This window comes from Aegilops tauschii, chromosome 3 (assembly GCF_002575655.3).
Source record: "Aegilops tauschii subsp. strangulata cultivar AL8/78 chromosome 3, Aet v6.0, whole genome shotgun sequence".
Taxonomy (NCBI): domain Eukaryota; kingdom Viridiplantae; phylum Streptophyta; class Magnoliopsida; order Poales; family Poaceae; genus Aegilops; species Aegilops tauschii.
In genome coordinates, this window is record NC_053037.3 from 398,455,058 (window position 1) to 398,476,286 (window position 21,229).

The 21,229-nt window shown below is 46.1% G+C and overlaps 3 protein-coding genes across 3 annotated transcripts; 1 reads left to right on the forward strand and 2 right to left on the reverse strand.

Moving 5' to 3' along the window:
- Window positions 1-5,138: 5,138 nt before the first annotated feature.
- On the reverse strand, window positions 5,139-9,890 carry LOC109764698 (uncharacterized). The gene is made up of 2 exons (XM_020323488.4): window positions 9,356-9,890; window positions 5,139-5,572 (listed from the first exon to the last, which is right to left on the reverse strand). The coding sequence occupies exons 1-2, from the start codon at window positions 9,844-9,846 to the stop codon at window positions 5,395-5,397; spliced, it is 669 nt and encodes a 222-aa protein (XP_020179077.1). The 5' UTR covers window positions 9,847-9,890; the 3' UTR covers window positions 5,139-5,394.
- Window positions 9,891-12,195: 2,305 nt separating this feature from the next.
- LOC109764683 (NADPH-dependent diflavin oxidoreductase 1) lies at window positions 12,196-17,295 on the forward strand. The gene is made up of 12 exons (XM_020323475.3): window positions 12,196-12,530; window positions 12,610-12,687; window positions 12,784-12,888; window positions 13,274-13,365; window positions 13,502-13,683; window positions 13,780-13,868; window positions 14,760-14,834; window positions 14,923-15,033; window positions 15,382-15,516; window positions 15,658-15,777; window positions 15,933-16,149; window positions 16,313-17,295. The coding sequence occupies exons 1-12, from the start codon at window positions 12,351-12,353 to the stop codon at window positions 16,831-16,833; spliced, it is 1,905 nt and encodes a 634-aa protein (XP_020179064.1). The 5' UTR covers window positions 12,196-12,350; the 3' UTR covers window positions 16,834-17,295.
- A 328-nt stretch (window positions 17,296-17,623) lies between these two features.
- Window positions 17,624-20,222, reverse strand: LOC109764684 (BURP domain-containing protein 3). The gene is made up of 3 exons (XM_020323476.3): window positions 19,954-20,222; window positions 19,409-19,517; window positions 17,624-19,325 (listed from the first exon to the last, which is right to left on the reverse strand). The coding sequence occupies exons 1-3, from the start codon at window positions 19,993-19,995 to the stop codon at window positions 17,905-17,907; spliced, it is 1,572 nt and encodes a 523-aa protein (XP_020179065.1). The 5' UTR covers window positions 19,996-20,222; the 3' UTR covers window positions 17,624-17,904.
- Between the last annotated feature and the right edge of the window lie 1,007 nt (window positions 20,223-21,229).

The following is a 21,229-nucleotide window of genomic DNA, read 5'->3' on the forward strand; positions in this document are numbered from 1 at the left end:
GTCTGACTGGTATAAATTTCGAACCACAGATTCTCTGGTATTGAAATGGAACCAAATTGACCACTTTGGGTCATCAATTCTGAAAATTATAAAATGAAATACCTTTATTAACTGAAAACAGGATAACTGAACCTAACTAGGCACAATATTGAGTTTCTGTCAAACTGCTTTTTTCAGTTTCTTACACAACAAAGTATGCACAATACTAACAACTTGCAAGGTCACCATAACTGAATCTAACCACAAAAAACTAGCCTAAATTACTGATTCTCTGAATCTATGAATCTCACAACCATGCAAAAAACTATGCCGTACCTGCCGCCACCCGCAGAACGAGGAAGCTTCCGCCGACCTTGAGCTCTGCTTCTTGTCGTCGACGGTGGTCATGCCGGCGCCGACCAATCCAACCTCGGCTGCACGCCGCCCGCGGAAGGATTAGATTCGGACTGAGAAGGCTGCTGCGCCGCGCTGCCGCCCGGAGGTACGCCTGAATCGCCGCCGGAGTTTGCATCCACAGCCGCCATGGCTGGCGACGGCTAGGGCTAGGGAGGAGCTCGGGGGAGAGTGAGAGAGGGTGGGGAATGGGGAGCCGGCCGGCCAGGTCTGACCTGGTCCGACCAGGTGCGACCGACGAGCGGCTCTAACGCCCCCCCCCCCCCCCCCCCCCCCGCGTGCCGTTAGCCGTTAGGCGGGCCGCCCGCTGGCAAGTGGGCCACTCATGTTAGAATCGCGGTTAAAACGGTCAAAACCACCATTCAGTCAACCTGGTAGTTTTTAGTCACGTTTTTGGTAGTTTTCGGCCACTTTTAAAAAAGTGGTAGTTCTGTGGGACGCGAACCCCTAAACTGGTAGTTTTTTGTCAAACACTCCTGACGGAACTGTTCTCCTCCATCTTGCAGTTATAAAACTTGTTGGAGACTTCATATCTCTCAACTCGGGCATTTGCTTGAAATATTAATTTCAACTCTTGGAACATCTCATATGCTCTATGACGTTCAAAACGTCTTTGAAGTCCCGATTCTAAGCCGTAAATCATGGCACACTGAACTATCGAGTAGTCATTAACACGCGACTGCCAGGCGTTCACAACGTCCACAGTTGCTGGAGGGGTTGGCACACCTAGCGGTGCATCAAGAACATAATTTTTCAGTGCAGCAATGAGGATAATCCTCAAGTTACGGACCCAGTCCATGTAGTTGCTACCATCATCTTTCAACTTAGCTTTCTCTAGGAACGCATTAAAATTCAAGGGAACGGTAGCACGGGCCATTGATCTACAACATAGATATGCAAATACTATCAGGACTAAGTTCATGATAAATTAAGTTCAATTAATCAAATTACTTAAGAACTCCCACTTAGATAGACATCCCTCAAGTCATCTAAATGATACGTGATCCAAATCAACTAAACCATGTCCGATCATCACGTGAGATGGAGTAGTCATCAATGGTGAACATCTCTATGTTGATCATATCTATTATATGATTCACGTTTGACCTTTCGGTCTCCAGTGTTCCGTGGCCATGTCTGTACATGCTAGGCTCGTCAAGTTCAACCCGAGTATTCCGCATGTGCAAAACTGTCTTGCACCCATTCTATGTGAACGTAGAGTCTATCACACCTGATCATCACGTGGTGTCTCAACACGACGAACTGTCGCAACGGTGCATACTCAAGGAGAACACTTATACCTTAAAATTTAGTGAAGGGATCATCTTATAACCGTACTAAGCAAAATAAGATGCATAAAAGATAAACATCACATGCAATCAAAATATGTGACATGATATGGCCATCATCATCTTGTGCTTTTGATCTCTGTCTCCAAAGCATCATCATGATCTCCATCGTCACCGGCTCGACACCTTGATCTCCATCGTTGCGTCGTGGTCGTCTCGCCAACTATTGCTTCTACAACTATCGCTAACGCATAGTGATAAAGTAAAGCAATTACATGGCGTTTGCATTTCATACAATAAAGAGACAACCATAAGGCTCCTGCCGGTTGCCACTAACTTTTACAAAACATGATCATCTCATACAATAACGTATATCACATCATGTCTTGACCATATCACATCACAACATGTCCTGCAAAAACAAGTTAGACGTCCTCTATTTTGTTGTTGCAAGTTTTACGTGGCTGCTACGGGCTTCTAGCAAGAACCATTCTTACCTACGCATCAAAACCACAATGGTGATTTACCAAGTTTGTTGTTTTAACCTTCAACAAGGACCGGCCGCAGTCAAATTCGATTCAAGTAAAGTAGGAGAAACAGACACCCGCCAGCCACCTTTATGCAAAACTAGTTGCATGTCTGTCGGTGGACCGGTCTCATGAACGTGGTCATGTAAGGTTGATCCGGGCTGCTTCATCCAACAATACCGCCGAATCAAAATAAGACATTGGTGGTAAGTAGTATGACGATCACCGCCCACAACTCTTTGTGTTCTACTCGTGCATATTATCTACGCATAAACCTGGCTTGGATGCCACTGTTGGGAAACATTACATGGAAAACAAAATATTTTCTATGCACACGCAAGATCTATCCATGGAGATGCATAGCTACGAGAGAGGAGAGCATCTTCATACCCTTGAAGATTGCAAAGCGGGAGCGTTTATCAACGCGGTTGATGTAGTCGTACACCTTCACGATCCGTCCCGATCAAGTACCGAACGTATGGCACCTCCGCGTTCAGCACACGTTCAGCTCGATGACGTCCTCGCCTTCTTGATCCAGCAAGACGAGCGAAGTAGTAGATGAGTTCCGGCAGCACGACAGCGTGGTGATGGTGTTGGTGAAGAACAATCTCCGCAGGGCTTCGCCAAGCACAACGAAAACTATGACGGAGGATAAACTAGAGGGGACGGGGTTGCCGGCACACGGCTTGGTGAATCTTGATGTGTCTTGGGTGCTAGCCCTGCCCCTCTATTTATATGTTGAGGCTTGGGGTCGAAACTTGGAGTAAAATCCTCCTCAAAGTCAGTTTTACCCGAAAGGCAAGAGTCCTTCTCGGACTCCAGGACCATACGCCAGGGTTCCTGGCGTCTGGACCCAAACGCCAGGGTTCCCGGCGTCTGGACCCAGACGCCAGGGACCCTGGCGTCTGGCCCCTGGACTCCGCAAAACTTCCTTTTGCGCTTTCCAAAAACCTTGTGGGCTTTCCCCTTTGGCCCAAATAAAGTGTTCTCGTACCCAAACATTTCGAAAAACATCCGGAATCCCTTCCGGAGACCGAACACTATTATCCCATATATCAATCTTTACCTCCGAACCATTCCGGAGCTCATCGTCATGTCCGTGATCACATCTGGGACTCCGAACAATATTCAGTCACCAATATACATAACTCATATAATACTATATCGTCAATGAACATTAAGCGTGCGGACCCTACGGGTTCGAGAACTATGTAGACATGACCGAGACACCTCTCTGGTCAATAACCAATAGCGGAACCTGGATGCCCATATTGGCTCCTACATATTCTACGAAGATCTTTATCGGTCGAACCTTATGACAACATACGTAATTCCCTTTGTCCATCGGTATGTTACTTGCCCGAGATTCGAACGTCGGTATCTTCACACCTAGTTCAATCTCGTTACCGGCAAGTCTCTTTACTCGTTCCGTAATACATCACCTTGTGACTAACTCCGAGAGGGCCCAGAGATACCTCTCCGATACTCGGAGTGACAAATCCTAATCTCGATCTATGCCAACTCTACAAACACCATCAGAGATACCTGTAGAGCATCTTTATAATCACCCGGTTATCTTGTGATGTTTGATAGCACACAAGGCATTCCTCCGGTATCTCGGAGTTGCATAATCTCATAGTCGAAGGAATATGTATTTGACATGAAGAAAGCAATAGTAATAAAACTGAACGATCAATATGCTAAGCTAACGGATGGGTCTTGTCCATCACATCATTCTCCTAATTATGTGATCCCGTTATGAAATGACAACTCATGTATATGGTCAGGAAACCTTAACCATCTTTGATCAACGAGCTAGTCAAGTAGAGGCTCACTAGGGACACAGTGTTTGTCTATGTATTCATACATGTATTTAGGTTTCCGATCAATACAATTCTATCATGAATAAGGAAATATGAAATAACAACTTTATTATTGCCTCTAGGGCATACTTCCTTCACCCTTATGATCTCTCAAGACCATACCGGCACCCGCTGAACCATCATCCGCATATGAGCCACCAGTGCACAGTTTCTCTCAGCCAACTTTTGGAGTGCTCCACTTGGGTTCAATTCTTGTTATCGCATGTGGCCTACTAGGACAATCATCATATGTTAGACTGGTTGTAATGGGGAGTATCATATACTAATATCATGCATGTGATACTAGTGTATGATACTACCTTCCTAATACATAGTATCATATATTAGTATCATGTACTACTTTAGTTATTGCCATGCATGACACATACTAGCATAGCGTTTATTATGGTACGGTATCATGATATGATATTCAACCCTCTCTCTCTTCATTTAATTCTATGGCACATCATCAAAATTGTCTAGTTGGCATGCATGATACTAACTATGATACTACCATTACGACCAGCCTTATGATAGATTTGCCCTTGCTTTGATCAGAAGAGAGATATGTCTTAATGCCAATGAGGGAGTCAAGGTATCTCACCAAGAAACGACTAGAAGCTTCCATGGGCGGTGGTGGTTTATTATGAACCACCTCATTACGGGTGTACCATGCCTGCCAACATTGAAGCATTGAATAATGTTCAGCTTCTGGGAGAGGCTCTAACGTAGTATGTAGAAGCCACTCCTTCCCGGTATTCAGCATCGTAGTAATACTTGGCAATGTCCAAACTCCAGCCATTCTATCCCATAGTACTCGTGACAAAGGTGCAGCGACAGAGGGCATGAAAACATCCTCAGATTCATGTTGGGCATAGGTCGCTTGTCTCAAGTCCCCGGACGTGCTTGTTCCTCCATGTTGGCAGTGAATCAGTAGCGACTCGCCATGCAAAATTGCGTACTGTTGGGGAACATCCGATGACAAGATAAGTCACTCATCAGTGAAACAAATTTTAGATAGTAGTGAGAAAAATATTCTGGACAACTAAAGCAGAACAAATATCAAAACATATCCATTTTGTGTCTTATTTTGAATGTATCATCACGAAGAACGTAACAGACAGAGCGATAAGATAAAAACATCATGCATACATACAGATACAGTTGTAGTACGCACTGAATTGAGGAAGTATGCACTTTTTTTTCTCCTTTACTCCCCCCTACAAGGCTACAAGTTGGCAGCAACTGGTACATACGTATTATACATGTATTTTTGTGGGTTGACCAGGTTATTATGGAAGCTTGCCGGCCGGATGCGGATGATTAGAATTGGGAGAGGAACTGGAGCTGCTTCAGGATGGGGCCGAGCGCCTCCATGAGCTTCTCGCACGGGTGGTTGTGCACGCCCTCATACGTGGTCACCACGATGGCCGTGTCCTTGGCCAGGCGCTGCACCTGCTTCTTCACGTTGCATGTGGGATGGGTGCACCGGTAGTAGCTCCTTCACGGTCAGTGGTACAAACTCGAAGAGGTAAGCTTAGGCAGTGACATGATAGTAAGTGGGTTAATTTGATGTTTTATCACAGTGATGATGTGTGTAACGTGGACCAGGCACAAATAATGCATGTCAAACGGATGTCGTGTGTCAATACTCAACATGCAAAAATATCTACTCCCTCCGTTAAATATAAGTCCTTTTAGAGATTTCAACAAGTAACTACATACGGAGCAAAATGAGTGAATCTACACTCTAAAATATGTCTATATACATCCGTATATTGTAGTCCATTTGAAACCTTAAAAAAACTTATATTTAGAAACGGAGGGAGTGCATCTTATGATCTACTCCCTCTGCTCCTAAATATCTGGCGTTTTGGTAGTTCAAATTAAACTGCCAAAATATCCAATATTTAGGAACGGAGGGAGTACTCTGGAAATATAATGCACCATTTAGAAGTTAAAACCAACGCATGGGAATACATTAACTGATCCCCGGGGTATCTACATCCAACCGGGCTAACCCCTTTCCGTTACTTGTACAACAAAGATACAATGTTCTTTACAAGAAATCTAATAGGAATGCTCGCAGTCAAAACCCTTACTGCTAGGATACATCAACTTTGTTAAATGTGTGCTGAGATCTCCTTCGGAAGTAGTTTGTGTTATGTGCTTGTTTCTTTTATTTTGGGCAGGTCTACAAAACGAAGAGGGCAAGTTGACACTGAAAGACGTACGGTGCGACTAGTTGATGAACAGGGCACCGGCGCTGGTGCATGTGGTGAATCTAGAATATCTTATGATGATTGTCATGCTCGCACTAGTGAGCGATATACATGTATATCTTTATAGTTTCTTTACTAGATTTTGTACCTTGATGGCGTTTTCTATTGGAAAACGTTTGGGGCCGGGCCACCGGCGAAACGATTCGGCCGGTCTCCCTCTTCCTCGCGCAGCGCACGTACAGGAGGGCACCAGCGCCGGCAGGCACCATGCGCGGGCCAGACGACCAGCGGGCTTCTTTGACCGCCGCCGCCAGAGAAGAGCGCCTTGTCGTCCGCGTGCGGCCGCCCCTCACCGGATGTCGTTCGCGTGCGGCCGCCCCTCGCCGGATCTCGTTCGCATGCGGCCGCCCCTCGCCGGATCTCGTCCGCCTGCGGCCGCCCCTCGCCGGACTACTACCCCTCTGCCTCTTCCCAGAATCCGCCCCTCTGCCTCTCCCTGGAATCCGCCCCGGCCGCCCCTCGCCAGACCTTGCAGCGCTCGAGCCTCCCCAGCCATGGCAGACTACACCCTACGGTGATTTTTTGTTAGAACCGGTTGTAGCAAATTCAATCGCCGGTGGTAGCAAAAATCTACTACTGTTGCAGCAAAACGGCGTCATCGTCATCGCGAGCAAACACTAGACATCGCGCTTTTTTGTTACATGCTACAACCTGTATCACATTTTGCTACAACCGGCACACCACTCAGCTACAACCGGCGCCGAGTTTTGCTACATCGGATATACAGAAAGTTGCAAGCGTTCAGTGCCATCGAGGAAAGCTACAACCGTCTACAGAAAATGCTACAACCTTCGATGAAAAAAGCTTCAACCGAACGAGAGATGAATTTTTCACCCAGGCGCTGCTCAAAACGAAAAAAGTTTCAATCGTTTACAGAAAAGCTTCCACCGTAGAGGGGAAAAGCTACAACCGTGTCAATTTTTTGCTACTACCGTCTGTGTGTTTTGCTACATCCATTCATGCGGCCATGGTACTTTTTTGCGACTGAGGTGTGACCGGCGACGACGAGGACGAACATTTTTTGTTGCAACAACCTCGTTTTTTGCTACCATTGGCGATGTGTTTTGCTACATCCGATTAACATGTTTGCTACAATGGCGACGCCGATGGATTTTTTTTGCTGCAACCGTTGTCTTCATTTGCTACGACTGACACGGGAAAATGCTACCACGAGGCATCTCAGTTTTTTGCTGGAACCAATCATCGGTGAGGCGGAGCTGCATCCATGGCACTCCGACGAGCAGCGGGGGCAGCGAGCGGTCGGGGCGAGCTGAGTCCCGGAGCGCGGGGCGGCCCCGACGGGCGGCCGGGGCGGCGAGCGGACTTGGACGAGTTGAGTCGCAGAGCTGCATCCATGGCGCTCCGACGGGCGGCCGAGGCGGCGAGCGGTCAGCTCCAACCGGCGGCCGGGGCGGCGAGCGGGCGGGGCGAGCTGAGTGCCGGAGCGTGGGGCGGCCGGCGAAGACGGGCGGCGAGACGGGGTTCCTTTCCCCGTCCGCGCTCGCGAGAGGAAGACAACGCCCTGGTTGGATAAGAATCCAATGGATCAGAATGGGCCGATCTGACGGCTAAAGTTGGACCGGCCGAAGCGTTCGGCCGGTGCGCCGGCGCCTAGCATCGCCCTTTTCTATTCCTTGACAGACATGTTGCGGATCACCCTTTAGTTGTCCCCGTGGTGGTCGCTTGGGCAGCCAGGAACTTATTCTCCTTTGTCGTACCACAACTTCCTTCGGTAAACCCCGCCGTTGGCCAGTGATATTGTGTACTCTACCAAACTATTTCTATTTTTTTTGTAAGTGTAAATAAGGAAGTGTTCATAAAAATTGTGGTGTCAATATGTTTAACTCTTTACAATTATAAGAAAATGTCTTTTAGCTAGATATCATTTAATAAATCAAAGAAATTCACCGATTAGCTTGATATATAATGTGTTGATTACCTCTGGCTTTAGGTATCGAAGTAGGCACGTTTGAAAACTTTGTACACCTATGGAAGTTAATATTTTCGTATGGTATCTATTACGAGGACATTTTCTTGATTGTCATTTCGCTTCTCTTAGGCCTTGTATAATGCAAGGTGCTTAAGGGAGGTGCTTAAAGAAATAAATCGGGTTTTTCTTAAGCATTAGTGTTTATTTGTACGAGGTAGACGCTTAATTAAGCGTATCTCCTGTAAAAATAAGCACTGATGCTTTAGAAAAATCTGGTTTATTTTTTTAAGCACTTTCCTAAGCACCTAACATTGTACAAGTCCTTAACTGGTCAATCACCGCTACCTCTATAGCTCGTATGTTTGGGAGCTGGCTTGATGGGATCCCGTGAGCACTAGGATTACTTATTCACATTTGGTGTTAGCACCTTGTGTTTGGTTTTGCCATACTGATGTTGGTTTGATAAAAAAGAAGAATGTTCCTAATCCTATGTAGGCTATGTTCTTATCTATGATCTTTTTTTGTAGATGTTGCAGCAAGTGGACCAGCATTATATTAGATAATAATGGAGGGTAGCAACAACTTGAAGCCAGTTATTTTTTTTATAGGCTTTGGCGTATTCGTTAGACTATACATGGTTGTAATTGCAAAAATTCAGGAAAATGCAGAGAGAGAGAGAGAGAGAGAGAGAGAGAGAGAGAGAGGGGGGGGGGGGGGGGGGGGGTAGGCGACGGCTGCGGCTACCATTGGTTTCCAGTCGATAAACATTTTGCAGGTCAACCATATTCAAACAATCAATGAGGGATTGTTGGCGCACCCGAGACTAACCTACAACGGATACGTCATGCGCATCCATGCATGCCTGTAAACTTTACATGCATGGCAGATTCAGTAGTTCGGCAGTGTGGAGCCTCCTTCCACATGATCGATGCATGCATGCAAATCTAGGGTGCATGGATATTCATCCTTGCATCGGTGCATGCAATCCAGTGCATGAGTACTTAGACGCAGACACGCGCATGAATATCAGGATTAATAATAGTATAGAGAAACTTAATTGGACGAACCATACCTAGGGTTGGAGCTGTTCTTGACGGCCTTCTGCCCGTACTTCCTCCAGCGGTAGCCGTCGTCCAGGATATCGTTCTCGCTCCTCGTATGGAACGCGAACCGCGGCTTGCTCGCCTTCTTCTTCCCCGATCTCCCCGCGCTTCCCTTCGCCTTCTCCTTGTTACCACTTCCACTGCCACCCGCCTCGCCGTCGTTCTCCCCGCTCTGATCCGCCTGCACGGCCTCCTCCTTCTGCTCCGGCGGAGCCACCAGCTCCGTCTGGAACAGGGACGACCAGTCCACGTCCCCCATCGCCGGCTGAAGGGTCAGATCAGGAGGAGTACACGGCCACGGCGGCGGGGCCAGCTGCTGGAGCGCTGCGGCGAGCGGGCTGTGCTGACCGTCCGACGACGAGGCCAGTGGTGACGCGAGTGGCGGCGGCGTCGACGGCGCCGAGAAGTAGGGGAAGCGAGGGAACGTGTGCGCCTCGTCGTCTCCGTGGAGACCATCCATCTCAAAGCTACGCGTGATCTCAAAGGTCGGCTGGGTGAGACTTGGTACATAGTGCGTCGTCGATTTATAAAGGTGTAGGGTTTACTGCTCTGCCTTGCGGATGTGCACGTACGTGTGAATATGTGAAAGAGAAGACACTCGATGCTGAGAGGGAGTTGTGCAAACGTGCACGCTCAAAGCCGGGAAGAGAGAGAGAGAGAGATAGAGAGAGAGAGCAGTATGAGCATGCAACCATATCCCAACTACCTAAATTGGTTCAACCGCCCCGTCCGTCCCTGTAAAATGCATATGCATGGGGGAAGCTTGCTGAATACTGTCCCCGTAAAAGAAGAGTAGCACCTCAATCGTTCCACGTAGTACCCGTAAACTACGTAGAGTAACGAAACGTCGAAAATGACAAGTTCACGACGCTGATCTTTCCGTTTACATTCGAGCACACAAGCTTACACCGATTTGTTTTTAGATCCTTACTCTCACCTTCGACGTCATGTATAAACTGTATGTACTGTTCATCTACTTTGAGTATGCGGGTACAACGGTATTGCCACGGCTCAGCGGTTAGGCATGCAGCCGTGTAATTAACCTGGCCATCCGGGTTTGTTTCACGACTCATGTCGCACAGGTGTCGTACCCTTTATTTTTTACGAGAACTGTAATTTCTAGTATTTGTACTCCCTCCATTTCACAATGTAGTGCGCTGGTATAATTCTTGCTCCCGCCACAGTCGGTCTTATTGCTTAAATTTACAGTCAAACTTGAATCTCGGGAAACACGGGCGCACTACATTGTGAAACGGAGGGACTATTTGAAAGGATACGTTCAACCCTAGTTGATGTTGAGGTCGAAGAGAAATGAAATTCTCTCACAAATTTTTTTGTGTGCTTCAGTGTAGTCACCAGCGGTGTTGTTATCCTCAATGTAGCTGGTTAGGTTCTAGATGTGGGATCGGAGCTGACGCCCACTTCGCGTGAGGTCGGGGGAGGGTGTTTGTTTCTTGTCATGTAGATGGATATGATTGTCAACATGAGCAACAATGGTGCTTGAGGAACCACTTGTTATGCCTTCATGTGGGAACATGGTGACCAGGATGTCATTCCCTACAGGTCCATTGACCTGTCGTTGTTCGCTCGCTCTCTACACATTTTCGGTCCCTTTTTTCCTTTTACTTTCTTTTTGTTTTTCTTTACATTTTTCTCCCGGTTTTTTTGTTTGGTTTTCTATTTCTTCTCTGTTTTTGTTTTTCCGTCGTTGTACTTCGTTTTTCTTTGGTTTCTCTTTGTTTCTTTCATGGTTATTACCGGTTTTTGTTTTCTTTCTCATTTTCCCATTTTCCCTCCTTTGTCATCGGATTTTGTTTCTTTGTTTGTTTTCAATGTTTTTTGTTTTTCTTATCGGGTCTCAATATTTTCCATTATTTTTGCATTTTTTTACTTTTTAATTTTATTTGCTGGTTTCTTCTTTTTGTTTTCATTGTTTTTTTGTTTATCTTTGTATCTTTTGGTTTTCATTCTACATTTTTTTATCAAGAATATTTTCTAATACATGTTTAACATTCTTCAAATACAATTTAACATTTTTTGAATACATGGTCACATTTTTCTACACACATATTTAACATTTTTCAAATTATTGATTAATTTTTTTTCAAATACAGGATCAATATTTTTAATAATTGTTCAATATTTTTACACACATTAAAAAATATTCAAATGCTTGATTACTTTTTTCTCAAATACAAGATTATTTTTTAATACATATTCAACATTTTTTCCTATACACATGTAACACTTTTCGAATGCTTGATTACGATTTTTGAAATGCAATATTAATATTTTTTGTACATGATCAACATTTATATATATATTTAATTTTTTCAAATGTTTGATAAATATTTTAAAATAAAAGATTAACATTTTTTGAATACAATACAAGATTATTGTTCTCTTAATACATGGTCAGCATTTTTTCTATACACATTAAACATTTGTCAAATGCTTTATTCATATTTTTAAAATAATTGTTTTAACGTTCTTCAACTGCTTGATTAATTATTAAAAATACATGATCATATTTTTTCAGACACATTGTATATTTTTGTATACATTTTTCGTATAAATGAGAACATTTAACATTTTTCAAATACTTGGTTAACATTTTTCTAAAATGTTTTATGTAAAAAAATTGCATTATATTTATTTAGAATATTTGGATGTATAAAATAAGGAGAAAAAATCGAAAAACATGAAAATTAACGAATAAATGTGGCCGTGGCCTCCTGCGCGCCTGGGCTGGCCCATCAGGCGCTCCCCTGACGCGAGGCTTTCCTACGTCTCGCGGTAAGCGAGACATAGGGGGCGCTCTCGAAAATCTGGTTTGACGCGAGAAGCTGGCCGCCGGCAGGCCGCGGAGGAGTCGGGCAATTGGCGGCCGTGGTCCGTGGAGCAGAGCACTCCCGAAGGGCCCCTGAAGCCGAACCAAACTCCACGCATAACCTTCTCTGACTCATGGGGCCCTCTCCGTCGCCGCCGCAGCCGCCACCGCCGCTTCCGGCGACCGGCCGCCTCCTCGTGCTCTACGCGTCGCAGACCGGCAACGCCATGGACGCCGCCGAACGTGTTGGGCGCGAGGCCGAGCGCGGTGGCTGCCCGGCCGTCGACGTCCTCTCCATGGACAGCTTCGACCCCGTAAGCTCCTAACCCTAGAAAACTCACCCCGCAACCCTTCCATCTGAGGTCATCTGAATCTTCTTTTCTCTTTGTGCAGAGTTGCTTGCCGGGCGAAAGGTCCGTGGTGTTCGTCGTGTCCACCACGGGTCAGGGCGATCCCCCGGATTCCATGAAGGCAAGGGAAATTGAAAATACATTTTTCCTTGCAAGTTTGTCGATTTTGGTTTGCTAATTGAGTTTTTCTTTTTACAATGGGCTTCGCACGTGACAGGGGTTTTGGAGGTACCTTCTTAAGAAGGACCTTGGTGCCAGGTGGCTGGAAGGACTCCGTTTTGCCGTATTTGGGCTCGGTGATTCGGGCTACCAGAAGTACAATGTTAGTCTTCCGATGACAAGGATATTGTAGCTTTGCTATTGTGCTTTTTCAGATAATGATGCGCCGTGATTTGTTAAAATTATCTGTAGTTCACTGTTTTGGGGGATTTAACTTAATTATGAATAGAAGTAGAACTAGTTTGCGCCATGTAAGAAACGGTTATAGAAAACTGTACATGACGGCTATGTGTTCTGAACTGGCATTTGCTGCATGCTCAACAATGCTCATTTCTCATTGCTACTTTGCTGCATGCTGTATGCTGCATGTTCTAAACAATAGTAGTAGGTTTTGCCCTATTTTGCTCATGCATCATGACTTCTGTTTCTTAAAATCTTACTGGCTTCTTGTCTCTGTTTTCCTGCTCACTGTTGCATACACACTGCAGTTACCTGCAAAGAAGATCGATAGAAGGCTTTTACAACTTGGTGCAGAAATAATCATAGAGATAGGCTTGGGAGATGATCAGCACCCTTCAGGGTATGATGATATTCATTTGCATGTTTTGGGGAAGTCTAATGTCACATTTTGCTGGTTATCTAAATTTTAAGCATTATTTTTTTGTATTGGAAATAAATTTCTCAAAGTTGCCAGGGATTATTTTTTTGTATGTCAGATATGAAGGAGCTCTAGATCCTTGGTTGCTGTCTTTGTGGGAATCGCTGAATAAAGCAAATCCATCACTTCTACCAAGAATAACTGATATCATTAATCCTAATTTGAATTATTTGGGGGATTCAAAGATCGAAGTCATATATTACTCTTGCAATGATGCCCCTCCAGATTCCGTTGTTTCAGGTGTGAGCTGTCGTCAATCATTCTAATGTTAGCGATAACCTGTAAATAGTTGTATAATGTCTCTTCTAAAGATCATGTCTGTCATTTTTTCATCAGACTCCAAGAAATTAATCGAGAGAGCACGCTTAATGTCCCCTGCTCTGAAGTTCCATAGTGATGGAGAGCCACAATACATGTTAAAGATGGCACGTTCTGTACCCTCTCCAAGTGTTTAACAGTTTATACCCATTTTTATTTTGCTTTTATCGCCCATTTATGGTTGGTTATTTCAGGTTCAGATGATCTAGCAGTTCTAAATATTAGCACACATTCATCTCTAGGGAATCTTCTTTAGTTACATATAAAACTATCCCCTTGTTGTGTCATTACTGAATGTAGTATTTGCTCCTGGGAATAACACTATTTACTTCGTAAGCTATAATTTAATTTGGAGTTTTAACTCTCCTAAACTTACACTGAATTAGTATTTATGTATGCATAAGACTGGAGTAGATTTTCTGTTGGCTGGCAAGGCAACTCATGTTGGATTTAGCTTATTTGACCATTTATATTTTTGGTGGGCAAGTGTTCACCATAGACAAGCTCTTTTCTGTGGGGAAAAAAGAGTGGACACTGGACAAGAGTCAACCATACGCAATTTTTTCTTTTTAATTACCATAGGCAAGCTCTGATTGCAAAGGCAAGCTCTATAGCACTAGTTGATGCCCTGTTACTTGTTCTGTAGACACTTCCAACTGTCCATTCTGCTGCGAGAAGCTTGCCACTAACTGTGCATACCAAGCTCAAGTTGCAGTTCTATGTCATGAACGTGATGCTGCTTTGCTCAGGAGGTTCGGCTTGCACAGGGAGATATTTACCATGCTAAAAAAATCAAACCTTAATAAACAAGAGTAATGAATAATATATGGGTGGTAGTATGATAAACAACAGACTGGGGATAGTTATTGTTCATTGTGGGGATGCTCCTCCTGTTCTGTGAGCATATAATAGGTTGTTGATGAACAATTGTTGTAATTTAGTCGATCCATCTTTATTCTCTTAGTTCATGTCACTGATGACACTGCTAACCTTTTTAGGTAACAAATCAGCGTTTGACTAAGGAGGATTATGAGAAAGATGTGCGCCACTTTGAATTGGAAGATCCATCTTCTGTGCGTTCTTTGTCCCATATGATGTTAGCTCGCAGTCATCTTGTTAATGCGAAGAGGTTGTAAGATTGTTTCTTTTTTGCCATGTCAGGCGATCAGCTATCAAGTTGGCGACGCGTTAGAAATTCTACCAAGTCAGAATCCATCAGCTGTTAATGCTTTCATTGAACGCTGTAACTTGGATCCAGATTCTTACATAACGGTAGGTTGATCTGTTTTGTTTTATCTAGTTGATTTAGTTTCTTGTACCTTTGTGTTTTCTCCGGCACTGACTCAACTTCCTTTAGTATCTTGGTCCATATTAGTAACTGTCTGCGCATTGTTTGTTGCAAAATTAAATAACAACTGCTTTAACTGGGTCATTGCTTTTGTAGCAAGCTATGGTTTAGATTTCCTACATCCTTTTTTTTCTTTCTCGAATACATGATTATTGAGTTTATCAATAAAGGGGAGAAAACTAGAGATAGTTGTGCCTTTTTATATCTTATCAACTAGTCAACCTGTTGCAGTTATTTAGCTAACTAAAAAAGAGACTATTTATTTTGCCCAGATTAGAGCAAAGGGAGGGGATGAAGTTTCCAACGGTTCACTTTTGAATGGCTCGATGGGTCGCATCAAGTTAAGCACCTTTGTTGCTTTGACAATGGATGTTGCATCAGGTTCCCCTCGTCGGTATTTCTTTGAGGCAAGAACAGCTACCCTGAATGCTTTATCCCATGCACTTCCTTTCTAGCTGTTGATTAGCTAATGGATGCCAGTGATATCCTGATGTATATGGCTAATGAGTCATATTTGATGTTCACACAACTTCAATTTTCTGTTGTAGATCATGAGCCATTTTGCAACAGCTGAACATGAAAAGGAAAGGCTTCAGTATTTTGCTTCTCCTGAAGGTAGAGATGACCTCTACCAGTACAATCAAAAGGAGAGTCGGACTGTTCTAGAAGTAAGTTATGTCTTAACTGGAGATTTTCTATATGTCTTTCTTGCAATACAAAAAATTAGTGTGTGCAAGTTATATCATTTATATGACAATAGGCCATTGTCTTTGGAATTTTTTTCATGGTTGAACAGTGAGATATGGTTTTGTGCTACTTTTAGGTATTGGAGGATTTTCCCTCGGTGCACATGCCTTTTGAATGGCTGGTGCAACTAACTCCTCCATTGAAGAAACGGGCCTTTTCCATATCATCATCGCCATTAGTACATCCAAATCAGATACACTTGACTGTTAGTATTGTATCATGGCTTACTCCTTTCAAGAGGACAAGGCAGGGTCTCTGCTCCACATGGCTGGCAGGTCTCAGTCCAAATGAAGGTATGCATTGTTTCTTTCCTTCTGTTCTTTTCCTGGATGTCACTGCTCCTGCTCCTGAAGTAATAATATATACTCTTCACTTTAACTTAGTACATGTACCCACTCACCCTGAAGAAAAAAAAAAGCATTGACCCCTCTTAATTATCACTTTGTTTATGTGCAGAAAATCTTATACCATGTTGGGTACACAAAGGATCCCTGCCTCCTCCAAAGCCATCGATTCCTCTTCTACTTATTGGACCAGGAACAGGATGTGCACCATTTCGAGCATTTGTGGAGGAAAGGGCTGCACAGAGTGCGAGAGAATCAACAGCTCCCATTCTGTTCTTTTTCGGCTGTAGAAATGAAGACAACGATTTTCTATACAAGGACTTCTGGTTGAAGCATGCCCAGGACAAGGGAGTGCTGTCCCTGAAAGAAGGCGGTGGTTTCTTTGTTGCTTTTTCCAGGGATCAGCCTCAAAAGGTCTATGTACAACACAAGATAAAGGAGCAGAGTGCAAGAGTGTGGAACATGTTATGCTCTGGGGCTGCAATCTACGTTGCAGGGTCTTCTACCAAAATGCCTGCTGATGTTACAGCTGCACTAGAAGAAGTTGTCCGCCAAAAGGGCGGTGAGGCTGCTTCAGGATGGCTCAGGAAACTGGAAAGGGCTGGTAAATTTAACATTGAAACTTGGTCGTAACCGTGATTTGTCACTGTCAAACAGGGCAAGAAAGTATGTATGAACAATCAATCGTGCTCCGCAGTTATTTATGGGGTAGCAATTCAGCGTAGATCAAAGATTTCAGGAAAGTAGATGTATATCTGCACATAAATACAGATACAGAGTCATTTATTCTTCGACGGAAAAAAATACAAGGGAAATCAAACACATTCCCTGTTTCACTGTTGTATCTGTATTCGGGACGATGTAGGTTCGGTTCAAAGAAGAGTGGCGGCTTGATTTTACGTAGTGGGATAAAAACAAGTGACATGTGGTGAGAGCAGCAGTTGCTGTATTTGATGTGGTTTTAATCTGCGATGCTCTGTTAAATTTGTTGACCTTATGATGTAGGAGTATTATCTAATCTGTACTCAGTGGCCAGTCTTGAATATTTACTATGACGCCCTATGATCATTCACGATTTCCGTTTGAACAGTTAAACCTGCAGTGTCATTCGAGACAGGCTGAATGCCCGTTTAGCCATCTGCATATATGTTTGTCCTTGGTTCTTCTTTCTAGTTTTCCTTGGTATTAACTTGGCTGTGGCCATGGAATGGGCTGAGATAACCTTGAATAAACCGGTGGCATCTTGATTGTCTGGTTCGTTGGCGAGATCTATTTCAGCTCTACAGTCGAGTCTTAGTTGGCGCCTCCCATATTTGAATCCCCATGCTCTTTCTGCTTATGTTGACGATCAAGAGAAGTTTTTCTTACATCATTGATCGATTTTGAATGGAGAAATAGCATAGATCAACGATGATAAAAGAGGTAAATAAGTACCAGTCTGTTTATTGCATCAACGTGCTAAACTATACAGCAAACAGCCCACACTCCGTACAAGCCGGCGATACTGGCAACGCCATCCAAATACAATAGGCAACAACAACGGAAATGTATGCTAGGATGCAAGATACCATATACTCATATAGTAGGACACAGCAGCGTCTGCAGAGGCTAGAACGTAAACGAACGCAGGCATCATCAACCCAAATAGCAAAGCACTGAACTGTATGGTGCTTACGAACGAACGGCACAGATCCGGGGGCTTCTTCAGCCGCTGCGGGTCCAGACGACGTGGTCCTGCGGCAGGAAGTGGCACACCGGCGCCCCGCCGGGCTTCACCTTGAGCACCTGGAACGCCACGTGCCTCGGGTTCCAGCCGGCCGTGTCGGCGTGGCACACCGCCACGGCCTCCACCGCCGTGCCGTCCTTGCCGACCATGGACACCGTGTACGCCCTCGTCGCCTGCGTCAGGTGGCACGCGAACACGGCGTACGCGTACGGCTCCGCGTGGCAGGCCACGAGCTGGTCGGCCCCCGCCGCGCGCCTCACGCCGGCCATGGTGTACTCCTGCTCCGGCGACCCCTCCTTTCCGACCACCGTGGAGGCGGCCCTCACGTGGCTGGTCCCGAGGCTGGACGTGGCGAAGTCCACCATGGACTCCAGCGACGTGGCGCACGACTTCTTCTCCCCCTTGGCCGCCGTCGCCTCGCACTCGCGCAGCGTCTGCTTCATCTCCGCGGCCTCGGCGGAGTCCGGCGCCACGGAGAAGCGGCTGAGGATCTCGGGGGCCTTCTCCGAGGAGAACGGGATGGCGTCGGCCTCGCTCCGCGGCAGGAACTTCTCGCCGGCGCCCGGGGTGGCCATGAAATGGACGTTCATCTTCTTCCCGGCGTGCAGATCCTTCTCCAGGAAGAAGAGCGCGGCGCTGGGGTCGTCGTGCAGCTGCGTCTCCGTCGCGGCGTAGTTGTATAGGAAAGGCGAGACGTTGACGTGGACAGGCTTACCCCGGGGTTTGCCGCCTGGCTTACCGTAGCCAGGCTTGACGTTGACGCCGACGCCGCCCTTGCCAACGCCGACCGTGGTGCCGCCTGGCTTACCGTAGCCGGGCTTGACGTTGACGCCGACGCCACCCTTCCCGACGCCGACGGTGGTGCCGGTGCCACCAGGCTTGCCGTATGCAGGCTTCACGTTCACGCCGACGCCACCTTTCCCGACGCCGACCGTGGTGCCGCCGCCAGGCTTCACGTTCACGCCGACGCCTCCCTTCCCTACTCCGACCGTGGTGCCGCCGCCAGGCTTCACGTTCACGCCGACGCCTCCCTTGCCTACTCCAACCGTGGTGCCGCCGGGCTTGCCGTAGCCAGGCTTGACATTGACGCCCACGCCGCCTTTGCCAACGCCGACCGTCGTGCCGCTGGGCTTGCCGCTTCCAGGTTTGACGTTGACGTCAACGCCGCCCTTGCCAACGCCCACGGTTGTGCCCCCGGGCTTGCCGTAGCCAGGCTTGACGTTGACACCCACGCCGCCCTTGCCGACGCCGACCGTAGTCCCGCGGGGCTTGGCGCTGCCAGGCTTGACGTTGACGCCGACGCCACCCTTGCCAACATCGACCGTCGTGCCGCCGGGCATCCCATGACCCGCGTCGACATGGACACCACCCGAGCCGACGTTCACCGAGGTGCCTCCGGCTGTGGAAAGCAGGGCGAACCGGAGAAGGGTCAATGCTTTCCCGTGTACCGAAGCTGTTTGCTTAAGTGATAGAGTAGTATACCTTGACTGTTCAGGAGTTGAGAGAGGGAACTTGGCATAGGGGTGTTGGGAAGAGCAGACTTCCAGTATTGCTCCGGAGCACGAGCTGCCTGGCTTCCTACCGACGCAATCTGCATGCAAATTACACGGTCAGTTTCTACGATTTTAGATCATCAGCTATTAACAATTTGATAAAAAAAATTGCTCCTCTCATGATGTATGCATGCATGATACTATACTGTCACCGACCTTTTAGCACATAGTACTAGCGTAATAGAAATATTCCTTTGCACACCATTTTATACTCTGTAAATTAGCATAAATCAGATATAGATCACCCTATGTTTTTCCTTTTTCTTCTTCAGATGTAGATCACCATATGTTTTAGTACAGCTACTCGAATAAGCATGGAACTAGCTAGGAAGAACAATAAGAGAGCAATATGCCTCCCACAAGAAGTAGCGTAGGGAAAATTAAGAACACAACCACATCTACATATCCAGGTGTGTTGGAGATGATGAATAAATTGGGAACGAAAAACGAAGGGCATGGTAGTGAGGAACTGACCAGTAGAAAGCCAAGGATGCCGGCGGCGACGAGCCTATCCATGGCGGGCACCAATGAGGAAACTGACGACAGCTCGCAATGTGAGGATGATCTGCTCACTTGGAACTGCCACAAGAGGAGATGTGTCCTTGTAACCAGCACGAACGTCGATATTTATAGAATCAGGTCAGAGAGTAGATGTAGGTGGTTGCGGGGAATTAATTTGCACAGTTCGATCTATTAACTGCCCCGACGCAAACAATGCAGTGCATCATCACTGAGTCGCCGAGTACGGCTGTGCAGGTAATACGTACAGTATATACACAACTGATTGTACACCATACGTGGCTAGCTAGAGTTGCACCTGTCCAGGACGGAGGACGCATGCGAAAAACGACGTCCCGCGCGTGCAGTGCAGGTGCATCCACTGTTCTGATCAATCGACTCAACCGTCCGTGCCTCGCGCGCGCGATAGTATTGAATGTCGGTCGCCGTCGTGCCATGCCGATACCGATACGGCTCCACCGGCAGCGTGGCGCGCGCCTCCACGTCTTCTTCTCCGGCAGCTGACGGTTGCGCGGCGAGTGTGACTGCGAGATCGGTCGTTCGCCGCCTGACCACTTCACACATGCTAGCCCTAAGCCTCCTACGCATAGTCCTAGGAGTACTCTGTATACAGAGTAAGGTAGGATCGAGTGGGAAGTACGCTTTGGATCTGGGTGTATATACTTCCTCCGTCCCAAATATAAGTCTTTCTAGATATTTTAACAAGTGAGTACATACGGAGTAAAATGAGTAAATCTTCGCTCTAAAATAATGTCTACATACATCCGTATGTCGTATTGCATTTGAAATGTCTAAAAAGACTTATATTTAGGAACGGAGGAAGTACATCTTATACGACATTTTTTAATAATTACAAAAAAGTTTAAAATATTTATAAGTTTTTTTAGAATAAACTTAACTTCCTTTTCCACAAGAGCACGAGTACATGACCACTCCAGGATCGAGTATCATTTTTTCCGATGCCGAGTCTTGAACGTTGAACGTCACCTGCAAAAAAGAGAGTCTTGAACGTCGAACTGCCGTCTGCCGGCCCATGGACCGCAGGATGCCTGTGTATTGCCCAAACCACTTATTGAGGGCTGTAGCAGCCATGCTGGCCGATGTACATAAGCTGCACGGGGCACGGTACGAGCTAGGCTACGTTGCCTGGTTGCTGCTCGTCAAGATCGGTGAACAGGGCCGTGGGGCAGCCGGCCCCCATATCCATGGCCATGGGGGCTACGAATCCGGT

Coding starts and splice junctions, on each gene's coding strand:
- LOC109764698 (XM_020323488.4), bottom strand. CDS start 9,846: ATGGATGGTCTCCACGGAGACGACGAGGCGCACACGTTCCCTCGCTTC. Junction 5,573..9,355: donor AAGAACAGCTCCAACCCTAG/GTATGGTTCGTC, acceptor CTGACCGTGAAG/GAGCTACTACCGGTGCACCC.
- LOC109764683 (XM_020323475.3), top strand. CDS start 12,351: ATGGGGCCCTCTCCGTCGCCGCCGCAGCCGCCACCGCCGCTTCCGGCG. Junction 13,684..13,779: donor TCCAGATTCCGTTGTTTCAG/GTGTGAGCTGTC, acceptor TTTTTTCATCAG/ACTCCAAGAAATTAATCGAG. Junction 16,150..16,312: donor AGGTCTCAGTCCAAATGAAG/GTATGCATTGTT, acceptor GTTTATGTGCAG/AAAATCTTATACCATGTTGG.
- LOC109764684 (XM_020323476.3), bottom strand. CDS start 19,995: ATGGATAGGCTCGTCGCCGCCGGCATCCTTGGCTTTCTACTG. Junction 19,518..19,953: donor GCATCCTTGGCTTTCTACTG/GTCAGTTCCTCA, acceptor ATTTGCATGCAG/ATTGCGTCGGTAGGAAGCCA. Junction 19,326..19,408: donor TCAACTCCTGAACAGTCAAG/GTATACTACTCT, acceptor TGCTTTCCACAG/CCGGAGGCACCTCGGTGAAC.